This window comes from Platichthys flesus, chromosome 1, assembly GCF_949316205.1.
Source record: "Platichthys flesus chromosome 1, fPlaFle2.1, whole genome shotgun sequence".
Classification (NCBI taxonomy): domain Eukaryota; kingdom Metazoa; phylum Chordata; class Actinopteri; order Pleuronectiformes; family Pleuronectidae; genus Platichthys; species Platichthys flesus.
The window spans coordinates 14259484-14276406 of NC_084945.1; the positions used below are offsets into that span (position 1 = coordinate 14259484).

Here is a 16923-nt window from a genome sequence, read left to right on the forward strand (position 1 = left end):
GATCTCAATATAGGAAGTGAGAGCCGCAGGCAGAGAACGTTAAAGCAGTTCCACAAACATGTTAAAGCAAAGGTTAAAATGTTTTTTCATTACAAGTCCTACGAGAGACACTAGTGTGAGTGAATTAATTAATTACTAGACTGAAACAAAAAATATGACTTGATGCAAATAATTACATAGCTGATTAATATACAAATAAATTCAGACATTTTTAAAGCATATTTTTGTAATTTAATATAAACAAGAAACTCACATAAATATTCTATTATAAATGTATTTCATAGCTTCAGTTAGGCCAATGCTAACTTTGCCAATTCAGAATTTGAAAATACAGGCAATACAAAATATGATGCATTGTTATAAAGTCAATAAAATCAGTAGTATATGATTACATTAAATACAATCTAATTTCCCCCTGCTACTTAGTCTATATGGTTTTTATATTGTGTTTTATAAACATTGTATATCTTGGTTTATTTTTGTCGAGCACTGATGCTGGTTGTACATCATATTGCCCTTGAAGGATTAATAAAGATTTTCTTTTATGGACAACTTTAGTTTATCACAAGCTGCACAAACCAAGCAAGATTAGCAGATGAACCCAGCAGCCAGCAGGGGGCAGCCTCAAGACATCACATGGAAACATGCAGCAGCAGACTGCTTGGAAGTTAAGCAGCAAAGATCCAGGGATTTGTTGTTGTTGTAGATTCGTGCAGTAGTGAGGCCTCACCTGGTCTGTGCATGAAGTGGAAGTCAACCTGAGAAGCTAAACTTGAATGACGACATCCAGAGGGGGATAGAGAGACAGCTCACCTTCAAAGTAAAAGTTCAGGAGGCCGGAGGTTTGATTTGATTAGTGAGTAATGAGTGACCCTTACTCCTTGTGCTAGTTGATGGGAACGATATGTCATTAATTTGATCACCAAAATTAAACTAGAAGGTTTTGCATGAATATTCAGAATTATATTAAATCAAATGTGTCCCACACTGTGATTCTTGCAAGGAGTCAGAAGTCAAGGTTGGAAACTACTAGGTTTTTCTCTAACAATAGGTTTTTTAAATCATGTTAACTCATCCAGTATCTAAAATCCAAAAATATAAAGGTAACTTTTAAGTAAGGCTGTCAAATATATGTAGTAAAGTAGAAAATACGATGGTTTTCTCTGAAATGTGTATCAAAGGCAGAGATTTGGATTTTTTATTTTTTTTATTTAATTAAAGAAATTCTCAAAATTTTGGTAAGAATTTGAGCATGTTAAAGCCCTCTTTTTCAGGCAATTCATATGCCTGAAAAATAATAATCCTTACAATTTCAATCAATAGGACCTCAGTCTTTCAATGCCTGTCAGTGCTTAGGCCCTAATAAATGCATTTAACTATTGTTTTACAGTTTTCTTGCATCACTGAGTTTAATGTTTACTAATCTAGCTGCAGGGTCAGTGTGACTATGCTTTCTCCCAGTGGAAGAGTCAAAGGGCATTTTCTAAAGAGGGACTGAATTAGTCAGTTGTTTGGTCTGTAAACGGACTGAAAAGCATCAAAAGAGACTCAACGCGTAGATTCATTTGCCCTTTATTCAGATTTAATCATGTTTAAAATGTCTTGGCAGAGGAATTTAGATTTTGTAGAATCAAACAAGTAAAAGAGCAGACCTGGTAAAAACAGATGGTTAGACTGAGGAAACTTCAAGCGTTATCAGGAGCTAGAGCTTTGTTGTAATGTGATGCATCTAATCTGTGTATTTGGCAACACCAATCAAGCACCATTTGAAGTATCTCAACATATATTTCCTCCAGGTCTGCATACTTCAGGTCACATGATAGAATTTACAGTCTGGATGACTATTTAGGATCAGAATGTGTCCATGAAAGTAAGAAAAACATGAGAGAAAGAAAAAGTCTCACTGACACAGGATGGTTTCCCTTAACAGCAATTATGTGACCTGTGACAGACTAACATTGATAAAACACAAAACCCTGGAGATTCCACTGATGACCACAGTGAGGTGAAGGTTTTGATACTGACTCCTGCTCAGATCAGAGGTCACGTGAGGTCATGTCATTAGACAGACGTGCCGTCTACGGGTGCTGAAGTCTTGTTGTCGTCAGGCTTCATGGCAGGGAAGAGCAGCACCTCCTGTGAACAGACAGAACTGTCAGACTTCTGAGGAAGGGGGATATTTATAGGCATCTCAAGTAGGACAACATGAAACTAGCACCGCTGACAAACTGACATAAAGCAATTATGTATTTAAATAAGAGTCATCTCTTTTCATCAATCAGATATTATTAATCAGCTAAATATTTGTTGTCTAGGATTTGTCCCGATGGAAAGAGAAGCAACAATGGCAAAAAATACTACATAGAGTTTATTTTATAAATAGATAATATTTTAGGTCTAAATGCTCAGATTGGTTATTTTCAAAGACAACGACAAATAAGGACCAATCCGGATTCATACGACATCTTTACCTTGATGTTGTTGGAGTCTGTCAGGAACATGGTGAGACGATCGATGCCCATTCCCCAGCCAGCGGTTGGTGGCAGACCATACTCCAGAGCTGTGCAGAAGGTCTCATCAATGAACATGGCTTCATCGTCACCCTCCGCTTTGGCCTGAAAAAGATTCAAGTCTTATTATCAACATGCGGTGATGCACACGCTCCCACTGCCACAGTCAGTAGCCTGGACCTTTAGATAATTGGACGAGGTATCAGGGTAGATGGAGAATGGTTTGATCCTCACCATGGCTTGCTGCTCAAACAGCTCCCTCTGCCTAATTGGATCATTCAACTCAGTGTAAGCATTGCAGACTTCCTTCTTCATCACAAAGAGCTCAAACCGCTCAGTCAGGCCTTTGTGGGTTCTGTGCCTGAAACAATGACAGGATTTCCTTATGAAGCTACTTCACTTTCTAACCACAATTATGAATTTGAAATGAAGTGTTTCTCACCATTTCGCTAAGGGACTCATGATTTGAGGGTGATCGCAGATGAATGTGGGATTGATGCACGTGACCTCAAGGTAATCTCCAACCAACTGTATTGGAAAACATATTTAGTAAAGGCTTCATAGAAAAATATGGAGAGAACCAGTATACTGTACAACAGGTGGTGATTTTCATCTATAGAGCACCTTGTCAAGGAGGCGGGCAGTAGTCCTGGGTGGGGGACATTCGACTCCTTTCTGTGCGCACAGGACGTCAAAGAATTTACGTGTCTCTGGGGACAAAAGGGTGGAAGACAAAGAGGGATCAGACAGGTTTACTTTCAAAGCTGTGAAATAAATTCAAATTTGTGGAAGAGTAATGAAGAAAGAATGTCATAGAAAAGAGGAAAAGAAAGACATTCTAATCTCACTTTTCCATTTAATCTCTCCAGTCTCTCACCATCACTGTCGTAGCTGTCAGTTGGAGGGAATTTAACTCCCATGATCTTCTCCAGGTCGTGGGTCATGCTCACTCTTCTGAATGGGGGAGTGAAGTCAATCTCATAGGCCTGACCCTCTGGACCATCAGGGTGATACATCACCTTGTATCCTCCGGTGATGTGCTTCACCATTCCTGAACAAAGAGGGAGCCACTGAGTTAGGGAGAGCAGTTTTACTATTTGCCCACTGTACACATTTCCCGTAAATACCAAGTTTACCAGGAAACCGAGCTCTAGGACAGGTTCATACAGCAATAACAAAAGAGAAACTAAAAGTTCACTTTTGGTTGCACAGGGCGTTTCTGTGGCTGAGCCTCAGGGACAACATTCAGGCTTTGTGCTGGACCAATCAAATCTTCTGTGTGTATATAGTTGAGGGGCCACATGAGAAGCTCATGGCGAGCTCAACACTGACTGCAGGTCATTGTACAATTTTTGAAATGCATGGTGGATGATTTGGGTAGAAGAGGGATGTCACTTTTTATCTGGCTTGTCACGTCAGCTCAAAGGAGGCAAGAAAAAATGTTGAATTAAAAAAAGTGAAAAAAAGGAAAAGAATGAAACCTAATTAGAAATAAGGTGCAAGGATAAATGCCATCCCTTCTACAACTTGATACTGTTCTCCAATATTTAGTGCAGCAGATATTATAGTGTCAGCTGTTTGTTTAATTATGATACATAGAATTCTGAGCAATTAATAAGTAAATCTATGTGCTGGTAAATAAAAGTGTACATTTCCTACTGAATCAACTCAATAAAAGGGATGCATTTCTTTCTAAAGACTTGTCATGACTCTTATTTCCATTGGCTGTTATCGTTTTAAACAGCACTCCCAACTAGCCAATCAAGTCGTCTTGGAAATCCGAGAAATCCAAAATGCCTCCTTCGAGATATGAGACGACAGCTGAAGACGCAATCGAATACAAATCCACAAACCTAGAGGCAATGAGACTGAGCTTAACACTTTAACTATGTGAATCCAGCAGCAAGGAGACGATCACAGCCAAGTGAGCCGTGCTCTGTGCATCCGGGACATACCAAGAGCATTTCTGACATGATTACAGGAAGTGGTGACAGTCAGGGTCCCATTCCCCTCAGCAAGTCATCAACATACCAAATGTCAGTGCCCTGCAGAAAAATACCAGTTCACCGGAGCTATACTGCAGCCTGTGCTAGTGTTTTCACTTACCTGAGAGAAGTTTCTCTGTGATTTCCATCAAGTCATTGTAATCTGCATAAGCCATGTAGAATTCACAGGTAGTGAACTCTGGATTATGAGTCAGGTCGATGCCTTCATTCCTGAATTGACGACCAATCTCGTACACTCTGTCTATTCCACCAACCACAAGCATCTGCGGGGACAATATGAAGTACAGTATAAATATTATATTTTGAGAAATGTAACAAGCCCAACCCAGAAGGAAATTACTCAAACATTCCCTTTGGAAATGATTACTGAGGAGAAGGACTCAATGAGCGACTCTTATTAATATTTTACCTTGTGGTAGAGCTCAGGAGCAATCCTCATGAACAGGTTCATATCCAGGTCGTTGTGGTAAGTAACAAATGGACGAGCCACTGCTCCACCAGGAATAATGTTCATCATCGGTGTCTCAATCTATGGGATTCAGCAAAGCAAATTTTAATGCCCCAATTTGAACACAACTCAAATGGTAAAAACATTTACAAATTCTATTTGACTCGATTAACTTCAATGGTTCAATCTGCTTCAGACTCCACTTCTTACCTCTAAAAATCCGAGCTGATCCAGGAAACTACGCAGATAGGTGATGATCTTGGAGCGAGTGATAAACTTCTGCCTCACGTAGTCGTTGAGGATCAGATCCAAGTAGCGCTGGCGGAATCGGGTTTCCTTTGAGAGACAGATTGCATAGTGTTGAGAAAAATACTTTCAAAGTTGATTGTTGCGGTTGTAACAGTGTTGATATTCAATTTGTCTTTTTTGTCTCCAGATATGGATTTACTTGATGAAAAGCTCAGTTAAATTTGGGAACATTGCAAAAATCCTATAACTTTAGTTTGGTGTTTTCACCATGTTTGCAATTCTTTTAGTCTCATAAATTCTTAATTCTCAAGGAATTGGGTTGGAATCTGTATAGTACATTCAATGATACTGAAACTGAAACCCTAAAGAAATGTTTCATTATGCACTCAGGTTGAATGCCTTTACTGAATGTTTTACAATAAACAAGTGTTTCCTGGTTAAGTAACTGAGCCTGTTTGTCTTTGTATTCAGCTAATTTGAAAGCTACAGCTTGAAATTGCTTGTTCTGTACTATAATGTCATAGTGTTCCATGTGTCTGGACTAAACATCAACCATTAGCCCATTGCTCAATGCACATATATACATTCACAGTTATAATTCATTAACTGGTGACATTAGAAAACAGTCAAACAAGAAAGGTGGCTACCCCCACCTGAAACGGGTTTGGGCAGATTTGTACTAAATTGACTGCCACATACTCGCATTTGAAACAGTGCACTGACAGATTAGTTAGTCTTTAAGCAATGTGATGTGATAGTGAGATAAGACAAACCAAATTGAGGCAGTAGTTATATAAGGCTAGTGTTTCCCATGATTCTTCTTTCTCTACTAAGAAAAAAAAGACAGAAAAATGAGTCCTCATTTGAGACATAAGACATAAGATCTAAGACTTCTACTTTGTATTAAATAATTCGTTTTTAGTCAGAATGAAACATCTAAATGTGGTATTTACAGAAATGTTTGACTTTGTGGCTGTCAGGAAGACAGACGCTTTAAGACGTCCTTCACTGTCATGTAGTGTCTCATCACGTCAGGCATTACCTTGTCTTTGAGGCCAAAGTGGAGGTGGGGCAGCATGTGCAAACAAGGAGACAGCAGGGTCAGCTCGACGGGAATGATGCTCAACTCCCCTTTTTTAGTCTTCCCCGGGTTCCCACGGACGCCGATGATGTCACCACGGCGTAGTTTGTTGTTGATGGCTACAAAGGCTTCCTCAGACTTATAGTTTCTGACAACAGAAAAAAGAAGACACAGTTCAGAAAGCAATCTCACTGCCCTCATACGTATCCAAATGAATGTCAACTTATATGAATCTGCATTTGTTTGAATTAGCGAAATTATACGGTGAATCTACTGAACTGTGACCTGACGATTGTTAATCCTGAAAATAAAAACCATCTGCAAACGACAAATAAAAAGTGTGCTTTTGACATTGGCCATCAAGCTGTACCTTGAGTTTGCCATAACCTGCAGCTTGACGCCTTCTCCTCGCAGGTCATAGAAGATCAGCTTGGCCCCAGACTCCCTCTTGGCATGGACGCGACCTGAAAAACAATATATTAAGTTTTACAGGGGCTCTACTGCTGAATTACACTATTGGTATAAATAAGCTCATAAGTATGGGATCGTAAAATATTTTTGGTACCTGTCACATTGAGAAAAACATCCGTCAGCTGGTCTCCTGACTGTAGATGATTGTATTTCTCAATGAAATCTGTGAGTGACAGGTCTACATGGTACTTGTGTGGGTACGGGTCCTCAGCTGTGCCCTTTAGTTCCTGGATGGCCTGGGAGCGGATCTTGAAGTATTGCTACAAAAGAGGAAAATGCATTGTAATTGAGACTAAAACATAAGAGGGTTTAGGTTTAAGTAAAGGTGTAATCATCATTAAAAAACAACAACTCACATTTGGGTCGAGAGTCTCCTCATCCAGCCCACCGACATTGTGCGCTCCCTCATTGGATTCTTTCTTGAGCTCCACCTGCTCTTTGACCTTGGCATCTTTCTCGGCTGCCTTCTTCTCAGCTTTCATTCGTCTCTTCAGCTCACTGATGGAAAAGTGAGGAAGAATCCAAATATTACATTGTTGCTGTTAATGAGAGCCTCAGCTGAGATTAAATGGACATTCAAACTGTTGAACAGGACACATAAATAATTTCTCACTGTACATCTGGTTCTAAACTGTAATTCAAAACAAAAACAAATGAATGGGCACAATCTAGTAATAACAGACGCACAACAAATAATCATGCAGACAGGGGAGAGGAACCACATTTGCTCCGGTGACAAAAGGTTGGTTGTTTTTCTCACTGGAATGGAAAAGCCACCAACCTTTTGTCACCTCTTGATTGGTTTCCGTAAAATTGAGCCGGGACTGCAGCTGTACGTGGGGACGCACATTTTAACCACTGTCCCCTGACACCACAGGCGCGGCACAGCTGCTGCCTGGCTGCCCTGACCAGACACAGCATGCTGAGCTACCACAGACAGCAGCAGGCACACCTGAGGAAATAGACATAAGCCGTTTTCAGAAATGTACTCCGGAGAAGGTCGGCAGAATTGGGTCCTGACTTTGTCTTTCACGCATTCAGGTGTCCGGGGCATTCAGGTGAAGGGAGGCAGGACTTAACGTATCAACTCCGCTCAGGGGATCCTGCGTTTTTGATTGTAACTCAAATCTATGTTGACATCTTTGTCTGCATCTTCTATGTGTACCCCACCTTTTTTTCATTCTGAGATATTTGTATTCTAAGTGTTTATTTTTGCTTCTGTCACGTTTTTGAAATGTTACCAACGCCCACTTGCTTGCGGAGAATCTTCCAGAAGATCTCCTGCTGTGTGCTCACGTTCCTACGGACATTATCCAGAGTAAAACTCAGAGGCTGGAAAGGTCCAGAGCCTCTGACACTGGTATCTGCATCCTCACATTCAGCCCCCCTGAAAGTGACTTCATATATCAGGATAGTTTGCAGCTTTTCTAGCAAAGTATGTCTGTAGACAATCAGGAAACACTGATTGTTGGGAACGTAACTCAGACCAAATCCCAATGAGGTAGAAAGAAAAGGGGGCAGACTTTACATTAAGAAACTGGTGCAGGATTTGACTTGACTTTTGATTGGCCAAGCGGGTGTGTCACAGACAACAGAATTACTACCAGTGATATAAGACAGTGGAAACACAAGAAAGCCCTTGAGCTGATTTCATTGTTAGATATGTCTTAGCTCAAATGAGATGTGTATTCCCTTGATGTGCTTTCGTGTTACGCGTTTTCCCTCGCTACAACTGAGTCAGAACTATTTAATGAGGAAATCATTCACGTTTGTTTGCAAATGCAGAAAACGCAGTTACCACTGAAGACTTGCTGGGACGCTCATGTACAATATTAAATATGACTACAACAAAACGATTATACATTCGGCACCTTCAATTCAATATTAAACCAAATAGAATCCGAAATCAATGTAAGGAAGACATTTTTTTTTTTTAAACGTGCATTTCAGATCTTGTAGTTTTTCTGTTTGGCAAAATGCACAACGACAAATAGCTCCAGCTCACACTCAGAAATACAACTACCAGAGGCAGAGCCGAACTGAATCATGGGAAATGTAGGCTCCTCTCCAGCCTCCATATGGACTCCTCACTTCACTAGAACCTGATGTAACATGGAGTCACACAGCGCGGCCACGTTTTTTAACAGAGACCCGTGTCGAGTCCGCATTTCGTGTCGGTGAAATAACAGCGCGTTGGTGAAAGGTTTAAATGTGACCGTGGATATCCAGACGCTTACTTTTTGCTGAGTTTCTCTCCGTCCGCCTCTACCACGTCGGCCATGTTTCCCTCTGCGCCCCTGAAAGATAGGAGGACGTGCGCGCGCCGCAAACACGCGAGAAGTGGATGGTGCGTTTGAGGGACTGTCAGAAAATGGGCCGCTCACAAGGGTCTTCATCTTTTTGTTGTTTAACGGCGCTTGGCTTCAAGCTTATGGGAGTATTACCGCCACCTTCTGCTTCGGCGTGTTGTTCAGAAAACAGACCATCGACAGGGCATATAAATTAACAGTGTTGTGCAAGTTCACACACCTCTCATGAACTAGTTCAAAGTTCAGTTCATACAAGTAAACATTAATAGTTCACGTTCATAGTTCACCATTTAAATTCTGAACTAGTTCATAGTTCAGTTCATTTCATAGTTTTAAGGTGGAAACTGAGAATGAAAGACTTAACTTGTTAAAGAAAACCTTATTCATCACTACCCCTTGCCTTTACTGTCGGAATGTTTATCAGACAGTGTGTAAAAATCCCTCAGATAATAATAAGGTGCATCGGATCTCGGCCGAGTTGCTGAGTCTGCGTCTCTACTTTCTCTTGCCACCTGTGTATGAGACCGAGAGCTGTTGCGTTGCAGATATGGCCTGCCCCTTTAAGGAAAGTTTGTAGTGTGTGACGTAGTGCACCAGGGTATTGTGGGAAAATACGCTAAAAGTGTGTTTATAAGGAGAAGTGAGGCACCACCTAGAGGTGATGAGAGCATTGCTCATGGTCTATTTCCGAGAAATGAAGTGGCCGCTTTCCAAGTAAAGGTGGCTACAGGCTTGTGTAGGTCAGTCACCTGTGAAGACCAGCATCATTTACCCCTGAACCAGCGCGGAGAAATAATGATGATGAAATGTAATATAAAAAATTTAAATATAAAAACATTTTATTAAATGAAACATATATTTTTTTAAATTAAATGAAATGGGGCGGAAAAAAAACAAAAAACTGCGTGAGCACATTGTGCGCAGCAGCCCATTGCGCACATTCTGCGCAGAAGCCAAATGTGCACATCGTTTTTTTTTTTTTTTTTATTAAATTTTTCCCTATTTTTATATTTAATTAATTTAAATTAACATAGTGTAAGATATTTTGCATTAATAGGATAAGTCCTGCCAATATTAAGAGTTTAACATATTGCCAGCTTGAAAATGGGAAGGTGTGGTTTTCAAACCCAGGTCACTCTTTTTAGAGACCAAACGCTTAACTGACTAGGCCACTTCAGATGATGGCTTTCACAGTGAACTAAGCAGAATCTAGCATGGACAAATTATCGTGTGTGTTGGTGTCATTTTATACTGCTTTTGATAAACACTTCAGAGAAATTATTTTCTACTTTACTACATATATTGGAACAGACCAAACAAGCAACTTGGAACACGTTGCTTGTTTGGTCTGCGTATGTGTGCCATGGGTGACAGGTAACGTAGTGCGAAGTTGAGTTAATTAGTTTCGGTTAGGCTAAATCGTGGACATTTTATGGGCACTGAGCAACGACATGGTGAAAGCATTCGATTTAGTCAGTGTCTCTCCTGAGGAGAAAGTATTGAAATGTCCCGAGGGTCAATGAAAAGGTAGGGGTGGGGCACGTGACAGTTCTAGGCCAATGGCTGTAGGGTTTTGTGGGATGCCAGGCTCTCATTGGCTGATGAGTTGGCGTATCAAGGGTGAATGAGGAAGGGGAGTGAAGATTACAGTTGTGAATGACAGGAGTTAAGAGTTACGAAACAAGAAGTGTGTCGTGTTCGCTGGATTTTAATAAAGTTACACAACAACTGTCGTCTATAACAACTGTCGTCTAAAGTTACACAACAACTGTCGTCTATCGTCTCTAATTCCCTGAGTCCACTCATCATTACACCCTCTGTGTCCCATTCCTCCTACAACTCATAACCACATGCTCCAGTGATTCCTTTTCCTGACAACCCTTAACCAAGCCTATCCTGTGATCTCTAACATCCTTAGTGTCAAGTGTAAAAGATTGAGGTGAAAGGAATCTATTCAAATTAAATTAAACTATACAATTTGTCTTTAAATTTGAAATTGGTCATTTTCTTGGAAAAAAACAAAAATATAATAAAATATTTCTAGTCAACGTTTGCAGGACTATTTCTAAGGGCAGATTGTGTGGACTTGCTTTTTTGAAGGACAACCTGGAGAGAAGTAACTTTTTCTGGCACATTTTGTTTGTTGGTAGAAGGCACAGTCTTCTGCAGTAAATTATGAAATAAAAGCTCAGAGGCAACACATTGAACGCGTATAGGTTTAATATAGATAGCAGCAAGTTTACAAAAATGTATTTGCAAGAAAAACAAATGTCCAAACCAAAGCCAAATATATTGAAAGGTCGTTTTCTCCCCAGGGTGATTATCAGACGATTGTTCACATTGTTAGAAACAAAAAGACTAAATTCCCCCTCTTTATTTCCAGGACTAAAAGAAGCTGTTTATTGGTAAAGTGGTTCTCTTGTGTTAAGAGTGAACAGACTTTGAAGATATTACATAAAGAATGTGGAAAAGGCACATTTTTGGAAAATTCCAATATCAGACTAAGTCGGGATAAATTACAGTGAATATTGCTTTGCAGAATGTGTAATTAAAAGACCCACAAAACCATCATGCATTAATGTTATTGGTCAGAATAAGAATCCTGGTATCTCCAAGGCCCTGAGAGAAATCATAAAGATGAGTAACCACTACACCAATAAACAACAGGCCTGGATATAACATAAACCACCACATTAACTGTACTAGCAACAATGTAATAAAAAAGACAATTATGACCCTTGAATCAAAAAAAGAGATAGAGAAATTTACATTTCAACTGACTAAACAAGTTCTAATCGCTTTCAGGCGGCACTTAAAGCATCAGAAAACATTTCAACAAGCCACATAAATAATAGAAAGAACATCTATTTTGGTTTCTCAGGTGAGGCCATATATAGAAAAAATATATATATTCAAAAACTAACAGATCTACATTTACAGTATATTAGCTGCATAGCAGTTTCAGAGAAAAAGTTTGTCTGCATCTACGTCGTGTAACATAAATGCAATGGATACTTCAGTACAAACAACTTAGACGCATGACAGGAATTGCACAACACATGTATCAACCACAACCACACTTATCTGGTCACTGTTGTTGAGCACTTAAAGCACACTTAAAGTCTTATGGCTTAAAACATTCTAGTTAATGAGGACTAATCGACACCGGCCTACAGGGGCCAAGGGCTTGTTGAACAGACAACGGTGAAACATCTGGTCGATACCACGACATCTCCTCAAGGCACATGTACAGCTTATATTCGTGTCTAAAGTGACATTTTTGGGGGAAAAAAATACCTGTGATAGCAAATTCAGTTTGGTGATCTTAAATGAACTGGTAATGTTAATAGCAAGCCACGTCTTGTTCTATTGCAGGAAAAGACAGAGTTAGTAAGTAGCATCTTGGAAAAAGTGAGAACCTTTATCAACAATCCTGGTCTTTTACACACAATTAGTAAAGACTGTATGAAGAGTAACACTCGTGCTTTTCTAATCTACAGCTACATTGTAAATAAACAAAGAGGAAACTGTAATTACAAAAAAGTAATTACCTCCCCAGTGTGTGTACAAAAGAACATTCTGGATATCAAGTGAGGCGTCCACAGCCACACTTTGTAATCACAATCAGAATTATGGTCCTCGTAAAAATACTGAAATTTGTTGCACCTATTTTTAAGATTTCTTTAAAAAAACTGTTGAAGTTCTGTGCAATTTTTCTCTGCTTTTTACTTCGTGGTTAAAGCAGAAATTAAGGGCCAATTAAAAGTCTCGAACAATCACATATGATATGTTCATTAATGTGTAACTGTGCACAGGAATGTATATTATTGTGGGGGCTCATCAGTACATTCAGAACTAGGATTACGGGAAACAATTTAGATAATAACCAACACACGAATAAATTAGATTCTCCAAAACGAGGAACAGATCCTACAACAAAAAAAAAGAAATCTGTAAAACAAATAAAATCATAAATATTCAACACTGGAGATCTCATTTCTTCTACATCACAAGTTGAAGAAAGCCAATCACAGATAGCTCTTTTCTCCAAAGTCAGGTTTCCTTCAGGAGTAGGGTCCCTTTAAAAAACACCGTCTAACAGCTCAAACTGACACACTGTAGTTCCACAAATCAAATTAGTCAAGTTTACATCATATCTGTCACAAAAAACAACAAACTGATTGAAAAGTGTATAAAATGTAACTGTGTTTCTGAGTTTCTGACAGACTCTACAGAGAAAAATGAGACAAGGCATTAAACTAGAGCCCATTGGGTCGTCAGTAGAGACCAGCCCCTTGTTCATGCACACACGTACAGTAAAACCACACGTAACACAACACAACAAACGGAGAAAGGTGTGACGTCACTGAAATCTGTATCTGTAGGAGGGAAAAGAATAGGCTGTCTATGATTTTCTCAAAAGTTTAATTGCAAGTTGGAAAAAATAACAGTAAATAAAAGCTCACGAGCCATAAATCTGGCCTGTCATCAGGATTCATGCAAAGCAAGATTGGAGTCAAAATTTGGTCCTGAGGCCACAGGCTAACATTAGATCTGCAGACGGGTTTCCAGTTAAAGGGAAACATAGAAAAAGGGCTCTGTTACTGCATGTTAATAAGTCGATCCAGGTGAGATATATAATGTACAGTTGTAGCCAACAAACGACTGCTTCTCCTCAACATTCAGCTGAATTCATCACTTGAATAAAACAGGTAAAAAGGCTCTTCTCTAGCTCGTTTAAGAATACTTCTCCAGTTCATGCGTGCCTGACGCAAAATGACACTACAACACAAAACGATCCTACCCTTATGACAAAAAATTATATTAATATACTTTATTACATTCCGCTCTCTCTCTACTGCAGATGCATGTATTTAAATAAGTCATTAAAAATTCAAATGTCTTGAACCACATCTTTCCTCATTTGTCCAGATTTCTAAGCAGTTTTTTTTCTCTCCAGAAACAAATAACGAACTTGATTTTGGGAATGAAAAGTAGTAGTTGTAACATGGCTGAAAATTAGATGTTGTATTTAACTGTATTCTGTGAAATATATGTATTAAACTGTATGATAGCATCTCAAAAGAGTGGAAATATGTTTGTTGAGTTTGCCCGACTACATGAGCGTTGCTATGCAAACACATGGGAAATGCATCTTCTTCACTGTAAACAATGAGGAAGAGGCGGCTGAGATAAAAAAGAAGGAAAGCCACCTCTCGTGGGACTGTAGTGTACCCTGGATGAGTGAAGTCGTCACAGCATCGTAAAGTGCTGAATATACATGTCAGCCATTATTTGTTACATTTCTTCCACTACACTTTCTTAAAAGAGTTATTTCTTCCTAATGTATTCAAAGGACACTAAGCTGTAAAAAGGATCAAACTGACACAGTTTGGTTTTGATGAATACAGACTAAATGTTAGCCTGTTCATTTATACTACATTACAAAGTGCTCTCTGTACACTGTGGTGACGGCGAAATATCTAATATAGAAAGATATGCTTTAGAGCTCCTGATGATCATGTAACTGACCGCTACTCGCTCTATGACAAAACCTTTTTTATTACTGTACCAAACTAGTCTAAACTTTATTAGTCGGGTTTTTTTGTTTTTAAAGATCTTTACTCAGACACAGACTGAATGCAGTCTCTGTCTTTATCACATCATCAATGAAACCTACGTCACTTCGTGGCCTTTCAGAAACAGCTACAGTGAACTCATTCATATCATCAGCTATCTGCTGCAACACTGAAATAACAAGCGTCCACATACATGAAAGACACATGTTTGTGGCTACACATCACATAAGACATAAGGAAATGTTTCTATTCATTGCAATTTTCGACTTCTCAGTTACCTTCCTCCACTCTTCCACTCTTCCCCTCTCACCTTCTCTTGCTTCACTTGCCGCACTGTTAATAATTTCAAACCCCGTCAACAGTGACTATACCTACACTCTACACTTCTACCGTACCACGCGCTCCACCCTCCATACAACAACAAAAAAACTACGAAAGAAGTGTTAAAGGGAACAATATTCACGGAAACCATCAAATACTTTGGAGAACACTTTAGAAAACACCACGACAACCAAACAACACAACTCACAATCTACTTACGGATATCAACAAAAATTCACAAGATATATGAACGGAAATTTGGGCTAAATTTCACCTGCCTCATCATCATCTTCATCGTCATCAGACAGTTACGACAAATGTTCTCACAGTTCTCATCTACAGTCCACCTCAGTTTTCACATTCATGATTTAACATCGGGGAGTCAGTCAGTCTTTAAGGTTATTAAGAGATATTTGCCTTTCTTGGTCCAACTGCTCGGCCAAGAAAGTCCGACACAAATTTCCATTTCACTGTCTCGATATTCATTTCTCAAGTTTGCTTTAGGCAAAGTATTATGCCATAGTTTTAATAAGTGCCGCTCTCAGCACGGCCGTCAGCACTTGACAATGCTTCACAGTTTCTTTCCTAATGAAGACTCAATTATATGTGAGTAGGCTAGAAAAACATTTGGTGACGCACATCATGCTGTTTGTCAAATCAAATTCATATACGTTTAACTGTGTCTAATTTCTCATACAGAATATCAGTAAAAGAAAGAAGTACAGAGGTTAATATGAACGACTTAAGTTGCTGCCGGACTCCTGCAGGCTGACCAGCAGGTCGTCGATCTTCTCCATGTTCTGCGAGGCGGACATGCTGTTCTGCACAGTCCCAGACTGAGACAGGGACTGATTGAGCAGAGACTGGATACGAGCATCACTCTCTCTTTGGTTCTGACCAGACTGGCTGATGGCTATGATCTGATCCGACAGTGTGTTTCCAGGAGTGTTCATCAACTGGCCACATCCTGTGAGGAAGCAGAAACAGTTGGGTGAGAGTGAGTGAGTTAACGACCTTGAAAAAAATAAATATTTTGCTTTTATATGCAAAGCTACTTCAAAACAAAGTTTAATAAGACAAATCATGGATTGTGTATGTTTAGTAATTTGGTTAGACACAAAATTGGGTATGAATTGTCAAATTGTTGCTCTAAAGTACTATTGTTGATTTTATTTCATTTTTGACACATTTATAGACGAGCTAACCTGGCTTTTTAAAAAGGTATAAAAAACGAATTACTTAAGAAGGTAAGAAAGAAAGACAATTATTTAATCAATAAATTGGTATATTAAATATGATATTACTAAACAAATAGAAAATCAAAATGATTTTGTGTAATTATTCCACGCAGTGCTTTCCTATGTAATAACAGTTTTAGCTTGTGTCACATGACTCTTGTTAAAACTAGATTAGCAGATATTTGACCACTTGGGGGCAGCAGAAACAGAGTCACAACACTGACATCAACTTTACAGCCGATGTAGCCAACATCTTAGCAAACAGTCCTCTATTTACACATTAAGCAGAAACAGAGCACGGATAGTGTAACTCTGGAGTCATGTCTCTGACCAGATGACGAATCTTAGTCCAAAATTCACTGTCTCTTTCAGTTCTGCTTTGGTCTTTGTCAACTCCTGAGAAAAATATCTGGCTCTTTCACTGCTAAATCCTCTGCAGCCCAAACTGTTTCTGTTTGCTTTTAGTGTACAGTGGGATTTCATAGATTTTTTTGTTGAAAACAGCTGTCTGCAGCATCTGGAGACAATGCTGATGAGAGAAGAGAGAAAATCAAAACAGAGCTAAGAGGAAATGCAGAGTGGACTTAGAATTTTCTCTACCGACAGCTTTCATGTACAGATGATAAAATTATTATTTATCATTATTTGTTTAAAGTTGAAAGTCGATTTAACATTTCTGAGCTTTTTTACATTAGTTGTCATCTCATCAGT

The 16923-nt window shown here is 39.2% G+C and overlaps 2 protein-coding genes across 5 annotated transcripts in view; both read right to left on the reverse strand.

Moving 5' to 3' along the window:
* Positions 1–1556: 1556 nt before the first annotated feature.
* kars1 (lysyl-tRNA synthetase 1) lies at positions 1557–9132 on the reverse strand. 2 transcript variants are annotated; one of them, XM_062385884.1, is made up of 15 exons: positions 9003–9117; positions 7547–7717; positions 7122–7263; positions 6860–7025; positions 6665–6758; positions 6256–6442; positions 5175–5300; positions 4926–5045; positions 4617–4779; positions 3388–3561; positions 3135–3220; positions 2953–3038; positions 2745–2871; positions 2472–2615; positions 1557–2136 (listed from the first exon to the last, which is right to left on the reverse strand). In XM_062385884.1, exons 2-15 carry the CDS (start codon positions 7684–7686, stop codon positions 2062–2064), a joined length of 1830 nt encoding a protein of 609 aa, XP_062241868.1. In that variant the 5' UTR covers positions 7687–7717; positions 9003–9117; the 3' UTR covers positions 1557–2061. The 2 variants fall into 2 exon arrangements, with proteins under 2 accessions (XP_062241868.1, XP_062241877.1); XM_062385893.1 differs by lacking the exon at positions 7547–7717 and having other exon boundaries at positions 9003–9132.
* Positions 9133–11276: 2144 nt separating this feature from the next.
* The window catches only part of nfat5b (nuclear factor of activated T cells 5b), a 32876-nt gene continuing 27229 nt past the window's right edge, over positions 11277–16923 (reverse strand). For 2 of the 3 annotated variants that reach the window (XM_062385906.1, XM_062385924.1), the window contains exon 13: positions 11277–15941. In XM_062385906.1, coding sequence (XP_062241890.1) covers positions 15703–15941 — 239 coding nt within the window. In that variant the 3' untranslated portion in view covers positions 11277–15702. Of the gene's footprint in view, positions 15942–15978; positions 16742–16923 lie in introns of those variants that run through there. The other variant, XM_062385915.1, reaches the window with a different exon arrangement.